We start from the raw sequence: 15897 nt of genomic DNA on the forward strand, positions 1-15897 counted from the left end.
AAAAAAAAAAAAAAAAAGAATGAAAATTGACAAAGATGGCAGGAGTTGCTTTTTCTACATTTTTGGATTATTTCACTTACTGCAATAACCATGTATTACTTTTCTAATTTAACTAAAGGAATTGATAATTCAAAATGATCTATAATTCCTCCATACATTTCCCCCTCTCTTATAACAATTATAACCATTCTAATTGGGGAAAATCACGCAACCAGTTCCAAACCAGTTAGGTAAAATTGATTTGAGTAGCCAGGGGAGTGGAAAGTGAGAGCAAGTTGGAGAGGATGAAAGGAAAATTGCTTGATTTTTGTCTGTGGCCCTTAGCACCAATCTCCATAACTTGACTACAGTATATTTCTCAGATTTTTCGGTTAAAAAGTAGTAGAAAATAGTATTGCTTTTCTGATAGTTGCAGAAAACAAAAACAAGAGTTAAATAGGAAATAATATGGATTATTTTTAGTTTTTAAGTATTTACCTTGAATTCATATTTGGAAAAAAATCTAGTTTAATTGGAAAATGAAGGATGAAGAGTAAATTTGGTCTCTAAAGTTAAACTGTCTTCAAGCAGAAGGCCAGCTAACTTTTTCTTGGACTAAATAGCTCCCTGAGTTGTACACACAAATGTACAAATGCCTGCCCAACCTTACCTCCTTTAGATAGTAGCTCTGTGAGGATTTGGAACATAAGAAGGAGAAACTGGGGCCATTTTTTCTTGATTAGAATCCCTCATTTATTCTGGGACTAGATTGGGAGGCCACGGGGTTATGTACCCCCAACTCGCTGCCCTCTGTCCCCTCTCCCACAGTTCTATCCCTTGCAAGCAAGTCAGGGTCCCTCCATAGCAAGGAATAGGGCAGGGGGAAGGCTTAGTTTTCTCAAATGCTGCTGACCCAGTGCCTGAGAGCAAACACCTTTCACGTGCTCCTGTTTAGAACTTTATACGGGCTAGAAGAAGCCTGCTGAGGGTTGGCTTTCCAGACCTCTTGTCCTCGGGCACAGCCCCAAGTGGAACCCTGTGGTCTCTGCTTTCTTCAGTAAGTCCCACTCTGTTCTGTACATTTTCCCCAGGGGCTTATCCTCTTACTGTGCCTCTGGCTCTTTGTTCCGGGGGGTGCCAGGTTTCTTTACTACTACTTCAGCCTTCCTGGAAAAGGCAAGGGGCATGCCTTCTCTGCTGAGCCATACAGTCCTCTGCCTGATTCACCCCAGTGAATTCTGTTACCTCCTACTCGTGGAGAAAATTTAAAGGTCTCAGGTGCGCATTCCCTGAACTTCTTGCTCTCCCACTTATAAACTCACCTATACCTGTATCCATCCTGGCTTTCTCCATAGCAGATGATTTATCTCATTTTTAATATGCAGCTTTTATTGTTGTAGTTGCACATCAACTTTTTTAATGTGATCTGTTGTGTTTTTTTTTTTTGGCTTGTCTGTTTTTTGTCCATGTTTCTTCGGGGTGGTTTTTTTTCTTTCTCAAGGTAAAAACGGTATCCTTGAGAAAACGATAAATTAATGCAAATACCTAAAATTTCCGTATATTAAGAAAGGTCACAAAAATAACAAGGGTTGGTTGCCATTTTAGATAAAGAACTCGGAACTCAATAACTGACTCAAATGTCTCTATTCTTTCACCTAGCAATCGATTGTGAGGAAAGAATCCTGATTACAGAAGTTTTGTGTAAAAAGATATCATGCCATTATTTATAAAAGGGAAAATTGGAAATATATTCAACAGGGAGGATTGTAATTTGTGGTATATCCATATACTCTAATTTCTGTAGCCATTAAAAATACTCGAGTTGTTAAAGTATGCTAAGAGAGTTTTATCTCACCTATATATGAAATATACAAAGACTGAGCTAATATACCAAAATATTAACAGTGGCAAACGTACTTCTTGCATTGATGTGATAATGCTTGTGATCAGAAAGAGGTTCTCTTTTATATCCAAGTTTTCTATTGCTGCATCTACTCAATCCCCTACAATCCTGACAAACCCATAGGCAGTACTCTGACAAGCCTGTGACCAGTTTTCATCATTTAACAGTTGTGAAAACTCTTTCTCATACTGGGGTGTAGGGGTGACTGAAACAGACATGACCTTGCCCATCATGAAGCTTGAAGTCTAGTGGTGACTTTTTAAACCTTTATTCCTTTAATAGATTAATATTATCATCATTGAAATGCTAAATAAGATTTTTTAAAGATTTTATTTATTTGAGAGAGAGAGCATGAGTGGGGGGTGGGCAGAAGGAGAAGCAGACTCCCCACTGAGCAGGGAGCCTGACACGGGACTTGATCCCAGGACTCTGAGATCACAGGCTGAGCCAAAGGCAGACGCTTAACCGACTGAGCCACCCAGGTGCCCGCTAAGTAAGGTTATATAGGAAGGTCTCCCAGCCACTCACTTTCTCTTCCTGAGAGATTTTCTGTATATATAAGAAAGTGAATCTGTTCTGCACATTTTTCATCCCACAGTGTATCCTGGAAATGAGTCCCTTGTTGATGGGCATTTGAAGTTGTTTTCTAATTTTTTTCAATTCTTTCCTCAATAACTTCTTGGGCCTTATTTCAGAAGCCTTTAGAGGTGTTTGAAACCAGTGCTTCACCATTGGTACCACTCCCGATTCTTCTCAGTCTTTTTTGCACATTCCCCAGGGTTCTGTCCTTGGTCCTCTTCTTAGGGATTCCATCCTTCCACTCTTTTTTTCTGCCCTGATGACTCCAAATACAGAACTGACAACCCTCCTCTGCACCCCAGACCACATGTCCAGTTGTCTGGAGATACTTGGACCCAGACATCCCAAGGGAACCTTAAACTCAATATCCCTCATAGTATTCATTACATCTGCCCCTCAGAAAGCAGTTCCCTACTTATTTCCATCTAGCTACATGGCTCCCATGTCTCTAAGCCAGACTTCAGCTTCCCCTCCATCATCTTCCATACCCAGCAACTAAACCTGCAGATCTGAACCATTTAACACCTTTTTTTCCCCTTCCAATTCCTTCCTCTTAATTCCTATTCTGCTGTTGGTTCAGCAAACCTGTTTTAGTTCACATTTGAATCTTTATGGTAGTTTTTTGTTAAGATTTTATTTATTAATTAGAGGGAGAGAGCAAGCACAAGCAGGAGGAGAGGGAGAAGCAGACTCCCCACTGGGCAAGGAGCCTGATGGGGGCTCGATCCCAGGAGACTGGGATCATGACCTGAGCCAAAGGCACCTGCTTAACCGACTGAGCCACCCTGGCACCCCTTTATGGTGGTTTTTGATGACCCTAGTTACAGTGGAATTTTACCAGTTGAAAGAAATACCCAAGAGGTGATTTCTCCCAGTGAGCTGGGAGGCAATATGGCTAACTCTAGTCCCTCCTCACTTGGGTTTTGGCATATTAGTGTCATTCTGTATAATAATTTGGATTCTCTGTGAGCTACAGTCATAGAAAATCCCCCGAACCAAATGAGAACTTTTAGTTGTATTGCTATATTAGATGTGTGGGCAATTACAGTTGACTTTATTTATTTATTTTTAAGATTTTATTTATTTGACACAGAGAAAGACAGCTAGAGAGGGAACACAAGCAGGGAGAGCGGGAGAGGGAGAAGCAGGCTCCTGGCTGAGCAGGGAGCCCAATGTAGGGCTCGATCCCAGGACGCTGGGATCATGACCTGAGCCAAAGGCAGACGCTTAACGACTGAGCCACCCAGGTGCCCCTGGTTGACTTTATTTTTATGGTTTGTTGGTTGTACTTTTTTTTTAAAATACAAAAGAAATACATGCTTATAAAAAGCTCAGTACAGATATGAATAAACAGCAGAGGTCCCTGTTGTTCCCCTCATCACTTTCCCCAGAGGTTACTTTTTTTTAGCATTTAGTATGTCCCAGGTGCTACTCCTCTGCAACTCCATGCCATGAATGCTATTATCGCCCCTTCACAGATGAGGAACTGAGGCACAGAGAGGTTACGTGACTTTTCTGAGGTCACACAGGTTGTAAGTGGCAGAGCCAGGATAAGACCTTGGGCATCTGTTTATAGAGCCCACCCCTCCTCACTTGACACCTTAAGATTTCAGATGTGATTTTCTGCAGAAAAGGGGAAAACGGCAGAGGTGTGTAAAGGAATGTGGAATGAAGGAAGGAAAGAAGTAAAAGGTGTAATTGGCCTGCATGTATCCTAACTGTAACCAGGGCTTAAGAGGAGGAAGTAGACAGGGTAGTGAGAAGTAGTGAAGAAGCAAGTGAGAAGTTGTGGTGGTGTGGATATCACTGACTCTAAATCTGTTTCCTTCTCTGTAAATGGGGGAGGGTGTGGTGGTGCAAAGAATAAAGAGCAAATTCTCCGTAATGGTAACAATTACTAGAGTAGTATCCTTGGATTTTGTATGGGAGAATGAAAACATTAGCTCATATTCTCATTTTAGAACTATGAGGGTCTCCCTTCCATATACATGCTTGATTAATGCTATTTAACATAGTAGATTTACTGCAAGAGTGCCTTTGGCCGTTAGCTCTAATTTGCATCACTGTAAATTGCCCAAAATTTGTTAAAAAGTTGCAAGTTTCAGAGTCAACCACAGAGCAAGAATGGAAGTAGGGATTAGCATGGTAGATACACAGTAGACTGTTTATTAATTGATCAGTATTTAAAATTGTGGGGCGCCTGGTTGGCTCAGTCAGTAGAGCATATGACTCTTGATCTTGGGTTCAAGAGTTCAAGCCCCATGCTGAGTGTAGATCTTACTTTAAAATAATAAACACAAATAAAATCTTCAGATGTGATACCCTTGGATGGATTGGAATTCTGAATTTCAGGACCCACAAAGGAGATTTTATGGCCTGAAAAAGGAACCTAATTTAACAGTTTTCTCCCCTGGAAATATCTTTCACATGTAACCCAGATTGATCTTTGTTTTGAATTAATAAGGCCTCTTGCATCTTGACCCCTTCTGATTATCAAGATAATCTTAGTGAAGATTAATAAAACCAAAAGTGGAAATGTATACTGTTGCCAAAATCTCTCAGGGATTTGATAGGAAAAGTAAAGTTTTCCTTTTTCTTGTGTCAGTCCCCTGGGCCTTGAGAGAGACTCAGCCAGTGGGATGGGGGCGGGAGGTGTTTTCTCTGCTTTTATAGTTAAAGCCCCCCTCTTGGGGAACAGACTTGGGAAAAGGAATAAGGGGGTATAGTTTCTTCACTTATATTTTAAGAACTCTGATTCTGTCTCTGGAAAGTAAAGAGTTTAAATCTTTATACCATGGTGTAAAATCCCATCCTTGATATCTATTAGCATACTGTTACTAAAGGCTTAATCATTTTTCATTTATTTATAACTGTAATCTAGGTCTAAGTAGAGGCTGGCCCTGTATGTGGATGTTTTTGCTGGGTGTTTATGGTTGTAGGTTTTGCTTTGTTCTTTGTTTTATGTATGGTTCTGAAAGCTTATTTTTTCCTTTTTCCCCTTTGTCATCCACAGGTTCGAGAGCTTGTCCTGGATAATTGCAAATCAAATGATGGGAAAATTGAGGGCTTAACAGCTGAATTTGTGAACTTAGAGTTCCTCAGTTTAATAAATGTAGGCTTGATTTCAGTTTCAAATCTCCCCAAACTACCTAAATTGAAAAAGGTAAGTACTTTTTTCTTTAGCAGTAAAAGAGAGAACATCCTGAGAAGGGGAAGCATACATGATTTTACCTGTAAGGAAGCAGTTAGTGTAGCAGAAAGCAAGTGGCCTTTGGACCTGGGCATATATGGGATTGAATTCCAGCTCCACCAGTTCCCGGATGGATGATCTTCTACAGGTTACTTAATCTCTCTAAGGCTCAATTTCCTCACCTGTAAACTGGTGATACCACCCAGCCTTACACAACTGCTGTGATGTTTAGAAATAATACATGTTGGATGCTCAATAAATAGTAGTTATGAAAAGTAATTATTTTGTGACTAAGCTATTGCTGGTTAATTGCTATATGTTATAATGTTAGTTGTGTTTTTTTCTTGGTATGCTCTGGTTTAGGAACCACAGGTGCCTCCCACTCTTCATGTTTTATGTTTGTTGGTTAAGGGTGAGTTTCAGTAAAGACTTTTCAGATGTGTAGTCTATGATAATTCAAACCCATTGTGTAATTCTTAATGACTAGAAAGTTTAAAGTGTGGTTGTGACTGCAAGAATTCATTGTAACAAAGCTATATTTTCCATCCTAGCTGATGGCTTATTGTTAGTACTTTATTGGTCTAATTATAAATCACCCTCCACACTACCAATTAAAAACCCTCAAGAAAAATGTGTTCTCATGTCCTTGCACATGTAACTGTCTCGGAGCTCCAGAATGTCAAATTGGAAGAAACTTTGCTCGAATCTTCCAGCCTAGTCCCTTGCTTTATAGGCATAGCAATAGACCCAGAAAGGTACAGTGATTTGCCTAAAGCCACCTACAAAAGAAGTTAGCACTAGAGCCAGAGCTAGAGCCCGTATCTCCTATTTCCTAAACCAGTACTTTTTCTATTACATAATGAAAAGTATGTGTAAGTATTGCAGACTTTTCCACTGCTTTGGTGTTCACTTTATTAGGGAATTTAAGCAGAACTTTTATCTAAAGGTACACTTAGAAATCTGTAATCAGATTTAGGCAAAATGCAGGTAGGCTGTTCTGTAGCTTGCTTGAGTTCTGAGAGGAGATGGTTATGGGTTAAGTACATGAATTAAAAACCAGAAGCTTTTTTAATTCATAGCCTTATTTAGGTAATAAATGCTTAGGCAGCCCTCATGAGTTTCAGGTAACTTATCTTCCTGTCAGAATAATCCTGTTATATTTAAATTAGTATATTGTTCCCTTTCTTCTGCTAAGCATCTACTTTAGAGGTTCAAGTGTAAACCTTTTATATTTACATGGTTATTGGTGACACTGGGAGCTCTGATTAACCCATTAAACAACTGATGGCTTTCTAGCATGTATCTGCATAAACTTGATGCTAGTATGATCCTAGTGTATTTCGCGTTCTGTTTTCCTAGCATCCTGATACATGTTCCTGATTTACTATGGTCTGTACTATCAGACATAGGAGAGAAGTGAATCCGTGACCATCTATATAAAGGCTATATCAAATCCTTCTGAAGCCTTGTTAATCACTTATTTGCAGAGTTAGGGAGGAGTGGAGAGATCTACAAATCAAACTTAAAGGCAGATAAGACGTTCTCACAACTGATACAGACTTTATTTTCTTCCTACCCTAGAGCATAGATTTTTTTTTTTAAAAAGAAACAGAATTCTGAAAGAATTTTTAGTGTGTAAATATCACAGGTTTCCTAAATTTACACATTGATTTCATTTCAAAATAAATATGCCATTAAATGCTTTGGCAGATTGCCTTGCTATCTCTCTGCCCTAAGATATTCATGTTGAAAGGATAAGAATATTATATATGTGTGATAGTCTAACCAATCAAGGGAAATGGGAAGTGGTCTCTGTTTTTGTTTTGATTTACTGAAATCTCAATAAAGCTAACACTTGAGTCTTGATTGATAGACTTGTATTTTTTCTAAAAGGATTTTTTATTTGAGAGAAGAGTGAGAGAGCACGGGCTGGGGGAGGGGCAGAAGAAGACGGAGAAGCAGACTCCCTGCTGAGCAGGGGCCCTGACTCCGGCTCCATCCCAGGACCCTGGGATCATGACCTGAGCCAGAGGCAGACACTTAAACCAACTGGGCGACCCAGACGCCCATAGACTTGTATTTATAAATCTAGAGCATGACTAGATAATTTGGAATATCCCATGGGAAGGAAAAAAATATTTTGAAATGTTTTGTTTCCTCTTCTGAAATATTTAGTAACACCTAAATAGTACTTAAGTTGTTTTTTAAACTCATTCTTTCAACAAATATGCAAGTTTTTAAAAGTTCCTCTGTTCTAAAAATAAATAAATAAATAAAAGTTCCTCTGTTCTGCATCATGTAGTTCATTTCATTGCATGCTAAAGACTAAACTACATGAAGTTTTCATGCTATTCTGAGTACATAGCATAGTGGGAAGGGCGAATTTTTCTGAAGCTAGTCTGCCTGGCTTCAAGTCCTTGGTCACCTCTGTAACTGTTGTGTGATCTAGGGCAAGTCATAGAGTTACAGTTCATTGTCCCCATCTGTAAATGCAGGTAATAATTCTACCTACCGCATAGGGTTGTTGTAAGAGCAAATAAGCTCATATATTTCTAGTGTTTTGAACAGTGCCTGGCACTTAAATACTGTGTAAGAGTTAGATTTGGCTGGCATTGTTGTTGCGCTTAAACTAGAGAATTGAAACCAGTTCTGTGGCCTGAGTTTTTTCATCTGCAAAATGAAGAGTTTGAATTATATGCTCTACTGTCTAATTTTTCCGGCTCCAATTTCTTTTCACTTCAGATTCTAATTCCTCCGTGAAGGCTCATTCCTTCATTGGCACACCATTTGCTGTGCTACTTGACCTGCCACTAAGAAATTAGAGTAGGTTCTCATAAAGGCTGGTGCCGGCTTTATGCAAGAAAGGGCCTCTGGGGAGTTGGTTTCAGCAACCCTGAAGCTGTTTCCCCACTCACTTTCCTGAGGTCATGGAGCTTCTTTAAGGGCTTGCTTTGGGACCTATTCCCTTCCCTTAGCCTTTGGAGCAACACTCTCTGGTGGCTTCCAGGTAGAGAACCTTCCAGTGTGTCAGAACTATACAGAACCAGAACAGGTTTCAAGTGGGCATAGTGAGCTTTGTTTGGCACGAGGAATAAGCTGCTTAGAATGCACAGACCATTTACCCTTCCTGGCAGGTATAGACCATTGCAACTTCTCAAAGAATTCTAATTTGTCTTGACCCACTTTTTAGGTTAGAAAACGGATTCACAGGGCGCCTGGGTGGCTCAGATGGTTGGGCGTCTGCCTTCGGCTCAGGTCGTGATCCCAGGGTCCTGGGATCGAGTCCCGCATCGGGCTCCCTGCTCCTTGGGAGCCTGCTTCTCCCTCTGCCTCTCTCTCTCTCTCTCTCTCTCTGTCTCTCATGAATAAATAAATAAAATCTTTAAAAAAAAAAAAAAAAGAAAACGGATTCACAGATGTTAGGGGCCAGATCTTGAGCAAACTATTAGCAGCTGGTTAAGGAAATGCAACTCTTATCCATCCTGTTTCTCCTCCCCTGAAATGTTCTTGGGATCTGTAAACTACTTATCTGGTTTTAATCAAACAAAATGAACAAACATACCCTAATAGGAACAGAGATTATTTGATCTTGATAAGTATTTAAGAATTGTATTTGCTACTTACAACACCTTAGTGATAAGTGTTTCTCTGTGTATTTGTGTATATGTTGTATATTCTCTTGCAGCTTGAGCTCAGTGACAATAGAATCTTTGGAGGTCTGGACATGTTAGCAGAAAAACTTCCAAATCTTACACATCTAAACTTAAGTGGAAATAAACTGAAAGATATCAGCACCTTGGAACCTTTGGTAAGTAAGTGAGAACTTGGAAACCAGGACTTACTGGTCATTTTCATTTTCATATTTCTTATAGTGAGGGAAATGCTTGGAAATAATAATTGATTAAGAAGGTGGTGGTTTTTATTATAATACTTTCTATAGAAGTTTTAAAGATCAGGGCCTCTCTAGTTATGTGTTCCTGTGACTTTGCTCTCCCTGCCTGATACTGTGGTGGTTTCCTTCAAAGGGGAATTCTTTTCTTTTTTTGTCCTTTTTAACTTTCATATATTGACCATAGACTTAAATATTTATCTTAAATTTTTTTTCTCAAACTGGCCAGGCTATTCTATACTTTCATACTTTTACAGAAAAAGCTGTTCATACTGGATGGCATACCTGAATTGCAGATGAACAGTCCAAGGACAGCTCCAGTTAGTTTTAGGTCTTCTAATTGATCTTGTGCCCCAGCTGGATCACTGTTGCCTTAAGTTTTGCATGGGAACCCCAAAATCCTCAGTCTTCATAATGGGATAAGCTGTAAAAAGTTAAGTGCCAGTTGGGTTACAGGCTTACTGTGTGACCTTGGGCAAATTGCTTCTTCTCTCTGGGCCTCAGTTTCCTCACTTATGAAGCAGGGAGGATAATAAGCTTTGTCTTACTTTACTTAGGAGTTCTCAGAATAAAATAAGGTAATGCACTTAACTTTGCTCTGTAAGTTGGGAAGCTGTGCTAATGGGGGTCCAGTCCACGTGGAAGTTGTAGGGCAGAAAAGAGCTGGAGGGACAGGTTAATGTAAAGTGTGGGGCAGCCTCCCAGGCTGTTCTGTGTGGCTGCCACCTGGAAAGTGCTATGAATTCAAGATTGTTAAGTGACTGATTTGTCTAAATATGACATTCTGTAAATTTGGCTTTGAGACGGAATTCCATTTTAATAAGCTAATGGAACTCCCAACTTGTTTCACACTATCCAAAGAAACTTACGGTTTCTTTCTGTTTTTACATATACATGAAGTCAGTGTTTCCATTTGACTTATCTCGCAAACATTAATTGGGAGAGGGTTTTGCAAGCAGATATTGAGTGGTCTCAGGATCCAGAAGAGCAAAACCCAAGAGGATAAGGCATCTTTCTCTACTATCGTTATCTATTCTGGTGTCACAGTACATTAAAATATTTGGGTTTCACCTAACTTGTACAGAATGCTCTGTCGATATTTCAAGGGAAGATAGAGTTAAATTGTGACTTCTTTTAACAAAGAGGACTTCCTGCCAGAGTTATAGCATCTTTTTCCTCCTAATCAATAATTAAGCCTCTGCTCCAATATAGGTTAAATCACCTTTTATTGAGTCCCTTTATTTTTATGTTTCATTCAGTGGACCACGTTTAGCTCCTATTTCTCAAATGCTGGGAGCCTGTTTCTCACCTTTGCTTCTTGAATTTGCCCCTTTGTTCCATTATAGGTACACCCAGATAACTTGGGCTGCTTGCTTTTTACTAGTTCTGTTCATTTCCTCTAACCCAATCCCCATTTCCTGTCAAAACAAACATTAGTGAGTTTTGCTGTATTCAAGGACATTAACATTGGCCCATTGTATCCTCCTGTAACCCAGAGAAAAGTGAACTGTCCCCCTTTTAGAGATGAGGAAACCAAGTTCCGAGAGCTTAAATAATTACTCAGTGGCTACAGGATAAATGGCAAAGTAGAGATTCAAATCCAGCTACCATTCTTTCCACTGCCTTTGGGACCTGTTCTTTTTGCCTTCGTATTTATTCCATACCCGAATTGACATTAAACTGGGAATTCCAACAGGAGCACTAAATTGAGTGCTGGTGTCTCCCAGCTAGACAGGCTACCCTGAACCTTTCTTTATTGTTTATGTGTCTATGATAGGTCTGTCGATTCAGGGTCGCTGTGAGCATAAGAACCCCTTTTTTCTAGAACAGAGTGCCACGCAGTACCCTCCCATTGCTGGATCACTGGCTGTTGCCTAATTCTTGTGTCAACCCCAGTCCTCTTTGGTGTTTCACCAGAAGCCTTTGTCTATGTCCTAGCACACAGAGGCAGAGCAGAAGCAAATGTTATATGGGAGTTGTTTTTTTGGGGGCGTTAACTGACCTGGTCAGTGATGTATGAGGGCCCTTTGGAGGCAGTGAAAGTCTGTGTACCCTAGAACAGTGAAGAGTGGGAAATAATCATTGTATTTACCATTTTTGGAGGATCTGCTATGTACCATACACTGTAGTAGATGCTTTATGTATGCTATTTCATAAGTAATCCTCAAAAAACATTTCTACAAAGAGAATAAGAAATAACATGGCCCTTGTTTTATGCATGAGGAAGCTGAGGCTTGGGAGAGTCTGAATCCCTTGTCCAGAGTCACACACCTGGCTAGGCCAGTAACAGAGCCACAGTGCTACACACCCAGGGCCATCTGGAAAGGCTTGACCTCTCACTATTCTCCTGAACTTGCTGTTCAGATGCCTGGGGGTGCTAGGTAGGTCTCCTGAAGTTATATCTTGGAATAAAATAAAACTGTAGGAGAAGGTGAAGGGGGGGGAATGTTGGGTCCATTTTGTCTTCTGAAAGTATTCTTCAGTGGGAACACCATCCTCATCCTCATTAACCACGTACATTTTGAACACCGTCTACTTTGAGCCCAGTTCTTACAGTCATTGCAATGATTGTGAATGCCTCTGCTTGCTACAGGGATATTAATCGAGAGACAAAGAAGGCATCAATTCAAACTTCCTTGGACACCTTTTTTAAGAGACCTGGGCCATCCAAACCATCCCCCAAAGCCCTTCTAAATTCTAAGAAGGCAAGCAAAATTATTGTTAATAAAATGTTTAATGTGTATTATGGCTAGCCTATTAGTTTTAGGCCACATTTCTGGTGTGGTAGCATTCTGATTTTTGGGCGTTTTTTTTGGTTTGTTTCTTGTTTTTTTTTGGTTTTGGGGTTTTGTTTTTTTTTTTTAGCAGTATTTACACATTACATTGGGGTCCTGAATAATCTGTGGGTAGTATATTTTGGCCTTAAAGCACAATTTTATTACTTTAAACAGTTCTAGAGTACTACAGTTGCTTGGAATTTTGTTGTTTATTTGCTTTCACTTCATTTTCTAGCCTACTGTTTGGCATGTTTGATTTATTCATAATGGGTTCTTTTCTCAGGAAGTAGCCGAAATCTCACAGATTCATGGAGTTTCAGAAATAGGTGGGCCTTGGAGGTCCTGTGTACTGTGACAGGAGATGGAACTAGAGAAGGGGCTTGAGGCACTGTAGAGTGTGAAAGATCAGGGGTTGTATGCATTTTTGTGCATCTGTTCCTAGGGAATAATTTTGAGAAGTAAATGGCTCATTTCCTTGAGTGATGAATTTTTAGACTTTGGGAAAGCTGCCTAAATTTACTTGTGGTCGTATCTTAGCTGATATAGAGACAACCTTCTGTGGAAGAGAAAAGAGTTCCCAGGGTCGCCAGCTAGTTGTCTGGGGTGGTATTTCAACATTTTTTCCCTCTTTGGCAAGAAGTCCTACCTGGGCTTTTGGAGGTCAGCGCCTGCCCAGTGGGGAACCTAATCTGAAAGCTACACAACATAAAAGCAGCTCTCCCTATGATTAGAAGGGCTGGGGACAGCTTTCTTAAGACCTCAGGGGACTAACTTACATAAGCACATTATTTGATCCCCAGACTCTTGGATCATTGTACATTGGTGTTTTGAGGAGTGCATTTGCCTGTTGCTGTAACCCTGCTCTGTGTTCCCTGCTTGGCTCTCTGTTCCCAAGGGCTGCTCAGTGAAAATAAAACAAGTGTGGGAACCTCTTCTTTGACCAGGAAGATGAAGATTCTGTAAGTGCAGGGGTCAGCAACCCTTCCTCTGCAGGACCACATAGATGTTTTAGGCTTTGTAGACGATATGGTCTGTCGTAGCTACTCACTTTTGCCATTATTCTAGCACGAAAGAAGCTGTACATAGTACATAAACAAATGAAGTGGCTATGTTAGAATAAAACTTATTTTACAGAAACAGGCAGTGGGCCAGGATGGACCAGTCGTCTTTTGCCAAGCCCTGCTTTAGGGTAAAGATTTTTAAATCATTTTCTAACTGTCCTGAATCACTAAGATACCTCAAGTCCTGAAGACAAGGTTTTTTTCATCTGCATTTCTTTCTGGGTGCTTGTGAATGTTGAAATAGTTTTCCCAATAAAGCATCAAAGCCTTTGAACAGTGTTTATTTTTTGCAACTTCATGCAGAGATCCTCTTTGTTTGTTTTAGTACTACTTTCTCAGAGAATACCAAGCTTTTTCTCCTGATTCAGAACGCTTAAAAGTGACATTTATGAAGCTATGTGTCCTATGCCCTCCAGGCTTATTGGCCCTATTCTAGAGGGCACAAGGCTACATACTACTTGATGTTTTGTGTTTCCTTTTTAAACACTTGCCCCTCTTCTCCTTCCTGAGAGGGTCTGCTGTGACTTCCTGCTGCTCTCTCCTACTTGCCTGTAATATACTACCTCTGCCCTCCCAGTGTCTCCCTTCACCCTTAGTTACAACTTACAAGAGCTGGGATTGAAATACTAGTACACAATTGTAATAACAAATGAATCTCTGAGTAAAATACATGGACATTTTCTTACCCACTTTGGCTACTCAGAAAACCTTCCTCAGCCCAAGCTTTTAGATACCAACTCTTTTGTATTCTGTATTTTAGGTAGATTAAACCAAAGTTCTAAACAAATGAGGTATTGCAACAAAATTTCAGGGTCTGGTAAAGTCAGAAGAAATTTATATCAGAAAGGTCTGGTAATGGTCTTGATCCTTTCCCCCAAATTAAAAAAAGAGTATTTCTCTCCTTCTGAAGTTTCAACTCTTGAGTGCCCCTTCCTTTTCCCCAGCCTGTACTGACTCCTCTCTTCCTGGAGAATAACCGTATCACTACACTTCTTGCTTTATTATATGCCATTCTCTAGTGTTTCACATCTTTGTCTTTGAATAGAAATCTCAAGTACTTCAAGATTGATTGCATTGATTAATTGAATGAATTTTTTTTCCCATCCTGCCACCCCAGAGCTTTGAAGACTAGGCTTGATATCCAGCAAGTTCTTGTTGGCCATTTGATTACTTGAACATTAAAACGTAGTTTGGAACCAAATTTATTAAAATTCTGTTTGAATTGTCTCATACTGTGAGAAGATTCAGTTTTAATAAATATTTTTTCAAATTCATTTTTCTTAAAACTACTAATGTTGCCAGAAAAAGAAAGTTCTCTGAGAAGGTAGATGTAGAAGGTAGATTATAGAATCTAAGATCTAGTGACCTATTATTATAAAGGTTGCAAAGGACTTGAAATGTTTTCCTGTGTATAAAGCTGAGTTGGTAGCAGCTAAATGAATACAGAGCCTAGAATTTTACCTCTTCGGGAGATGGGTTTTGTTGCTTGTGTTCCTTTGGTTTAGGAATTTTGTTTCTTAATCCTTTTCTTCAGAAAAAGTTGGAATATCTGAAAAGCCTGGATCTGTTTAACTGTGAGGTTACTAACCTGAATGACTACCGAGAGAGTGTCTTCAAGCTCCTGCCCCAGCTGACCTACCTGGATGGCTATGATCGGGAGGATCGGGAAGCCCCTGACTCAGATGCTGAGGTGGATGGTGTGGATGAAGAAGAGGAGGATGAAGGTAAGTGGGTGTAACATGCAGTGAACCTAATTCTGCCTATCAAAGGTCATGATAAGCTATTGAATATTCTTGCTATTGAGAACAGTAATGACTATCCATGTGTATAGACATTTCCATTAAATTTGGAACTGGAACCTCTATTTAATCTTAGGACATTGAAGCCTTCAAATGATTCAAAATAAAAATGGTTAGCCTTGAATTTGGAGACTGTGCCCTCACACATTGAAATATTTGTGGTTTCCGTTTACTAAGAGGACCATCATCTCGTGTCTCCCTGCCTTATTCGTTACTCCCCTTTCTTGGTTACTGTCTGACTTAATCCTTACAAACTCAGCTTTGTCAACACTCCCAGATTGCATTTCCTGATGCCCATGAGCTAGGTTAGGTTCCTTGTGCCTGCTAAAGCAGCTCCTCGCTTACCTCTTTCATAACCTGTCACTCTCTGCTATTCTTGTCCCTTTCAGCTATGCTATGATGATCTTCTTGGGTAGGAATGGTCTTTTTCATCTTTATTCACAAGGCCTAGCACTTCGTAGATACTAGGTACATGTCCATTATATCCAAATGTAAATAAAATCGCTTTTCTGATGAGCTTGTGCTCTCCTTGCACCGTGACTCACTGACTCTGAGCCACTCAGGATAAATAGTTTCTTGCCTTTCTAGTGGCTTAGAGGAAGCAGAACGATCAGTTTTCACAAAAGTCAGCACGAAGAAAAGTTACTCCTAGAATTCCTGATGTTGCTGGAATTTGTGGTATTACTGTATTTGAAGCATTAGTTTAAATACCTTTTCTTT

The 15897-nt window shown here is 39.9% G+C and overlaps 2 protein-coding genes across 2 annotated transcripts in view; one reads left to right on the forward strand and one right to left on the reverse strand.

Annotated features, from left to right (window-relative positions):
* The window catches only part of HEMGN (hemogen), a 60589-nt gene extending 50756 nt beyond the window's left edge, over nucleotides 1-9833 (reverse strand). The window contains exon 1 of the mRNA XM_081803257.1: nucleotides 9826-9833. The gene's annotated coding sequence lies outside the window, so the exon portion shown is untranslated. The remainder of the gene's footprint in view (nucleotides 1-9825) is intronic.
* ANP32B (acidic nuclear phosphoprotein 32 family member B) overlaps nucleotides 1-15897 on the forward strand; it is a 26245-nt gene that overhangs the window by 5403 nt on the left and 4945 nt on the right. Inside the window, exons 2-4 of the mRNA XM_006742916.3 lie at nucleotides 5475-5624; nucleotides 9337-9459; nucleotides 14913-15102. Of these exons, the coding sequence (XP_006742979.1) occupies nucleotides 5475-5624; nucleotides 9337-9459; nucleotides 14913-15102 (463 nt within the window). The remainder of the gene's footprint in view (nucleotides 1-5474; nucleotides 5625-9336; nucleotides 9460-14912; nucleotides 15103-15897) is intronic.

The sequence above is a fragment of the Leptonychotes weddellii genome, chromosome 14 (assembly GCF_054177405.1).
Source record: "Leptonychotes weddellii isolate Sample4059 chromosome 14, ASM5417740v2, whole genome shotgun sequence".
Lineage (NCBI taxonomy): Eukaryota > Metazoa > Chordata > Mammalia > Carnivora > Phocidae > Leptonychotes > Leptonychotes weddellii.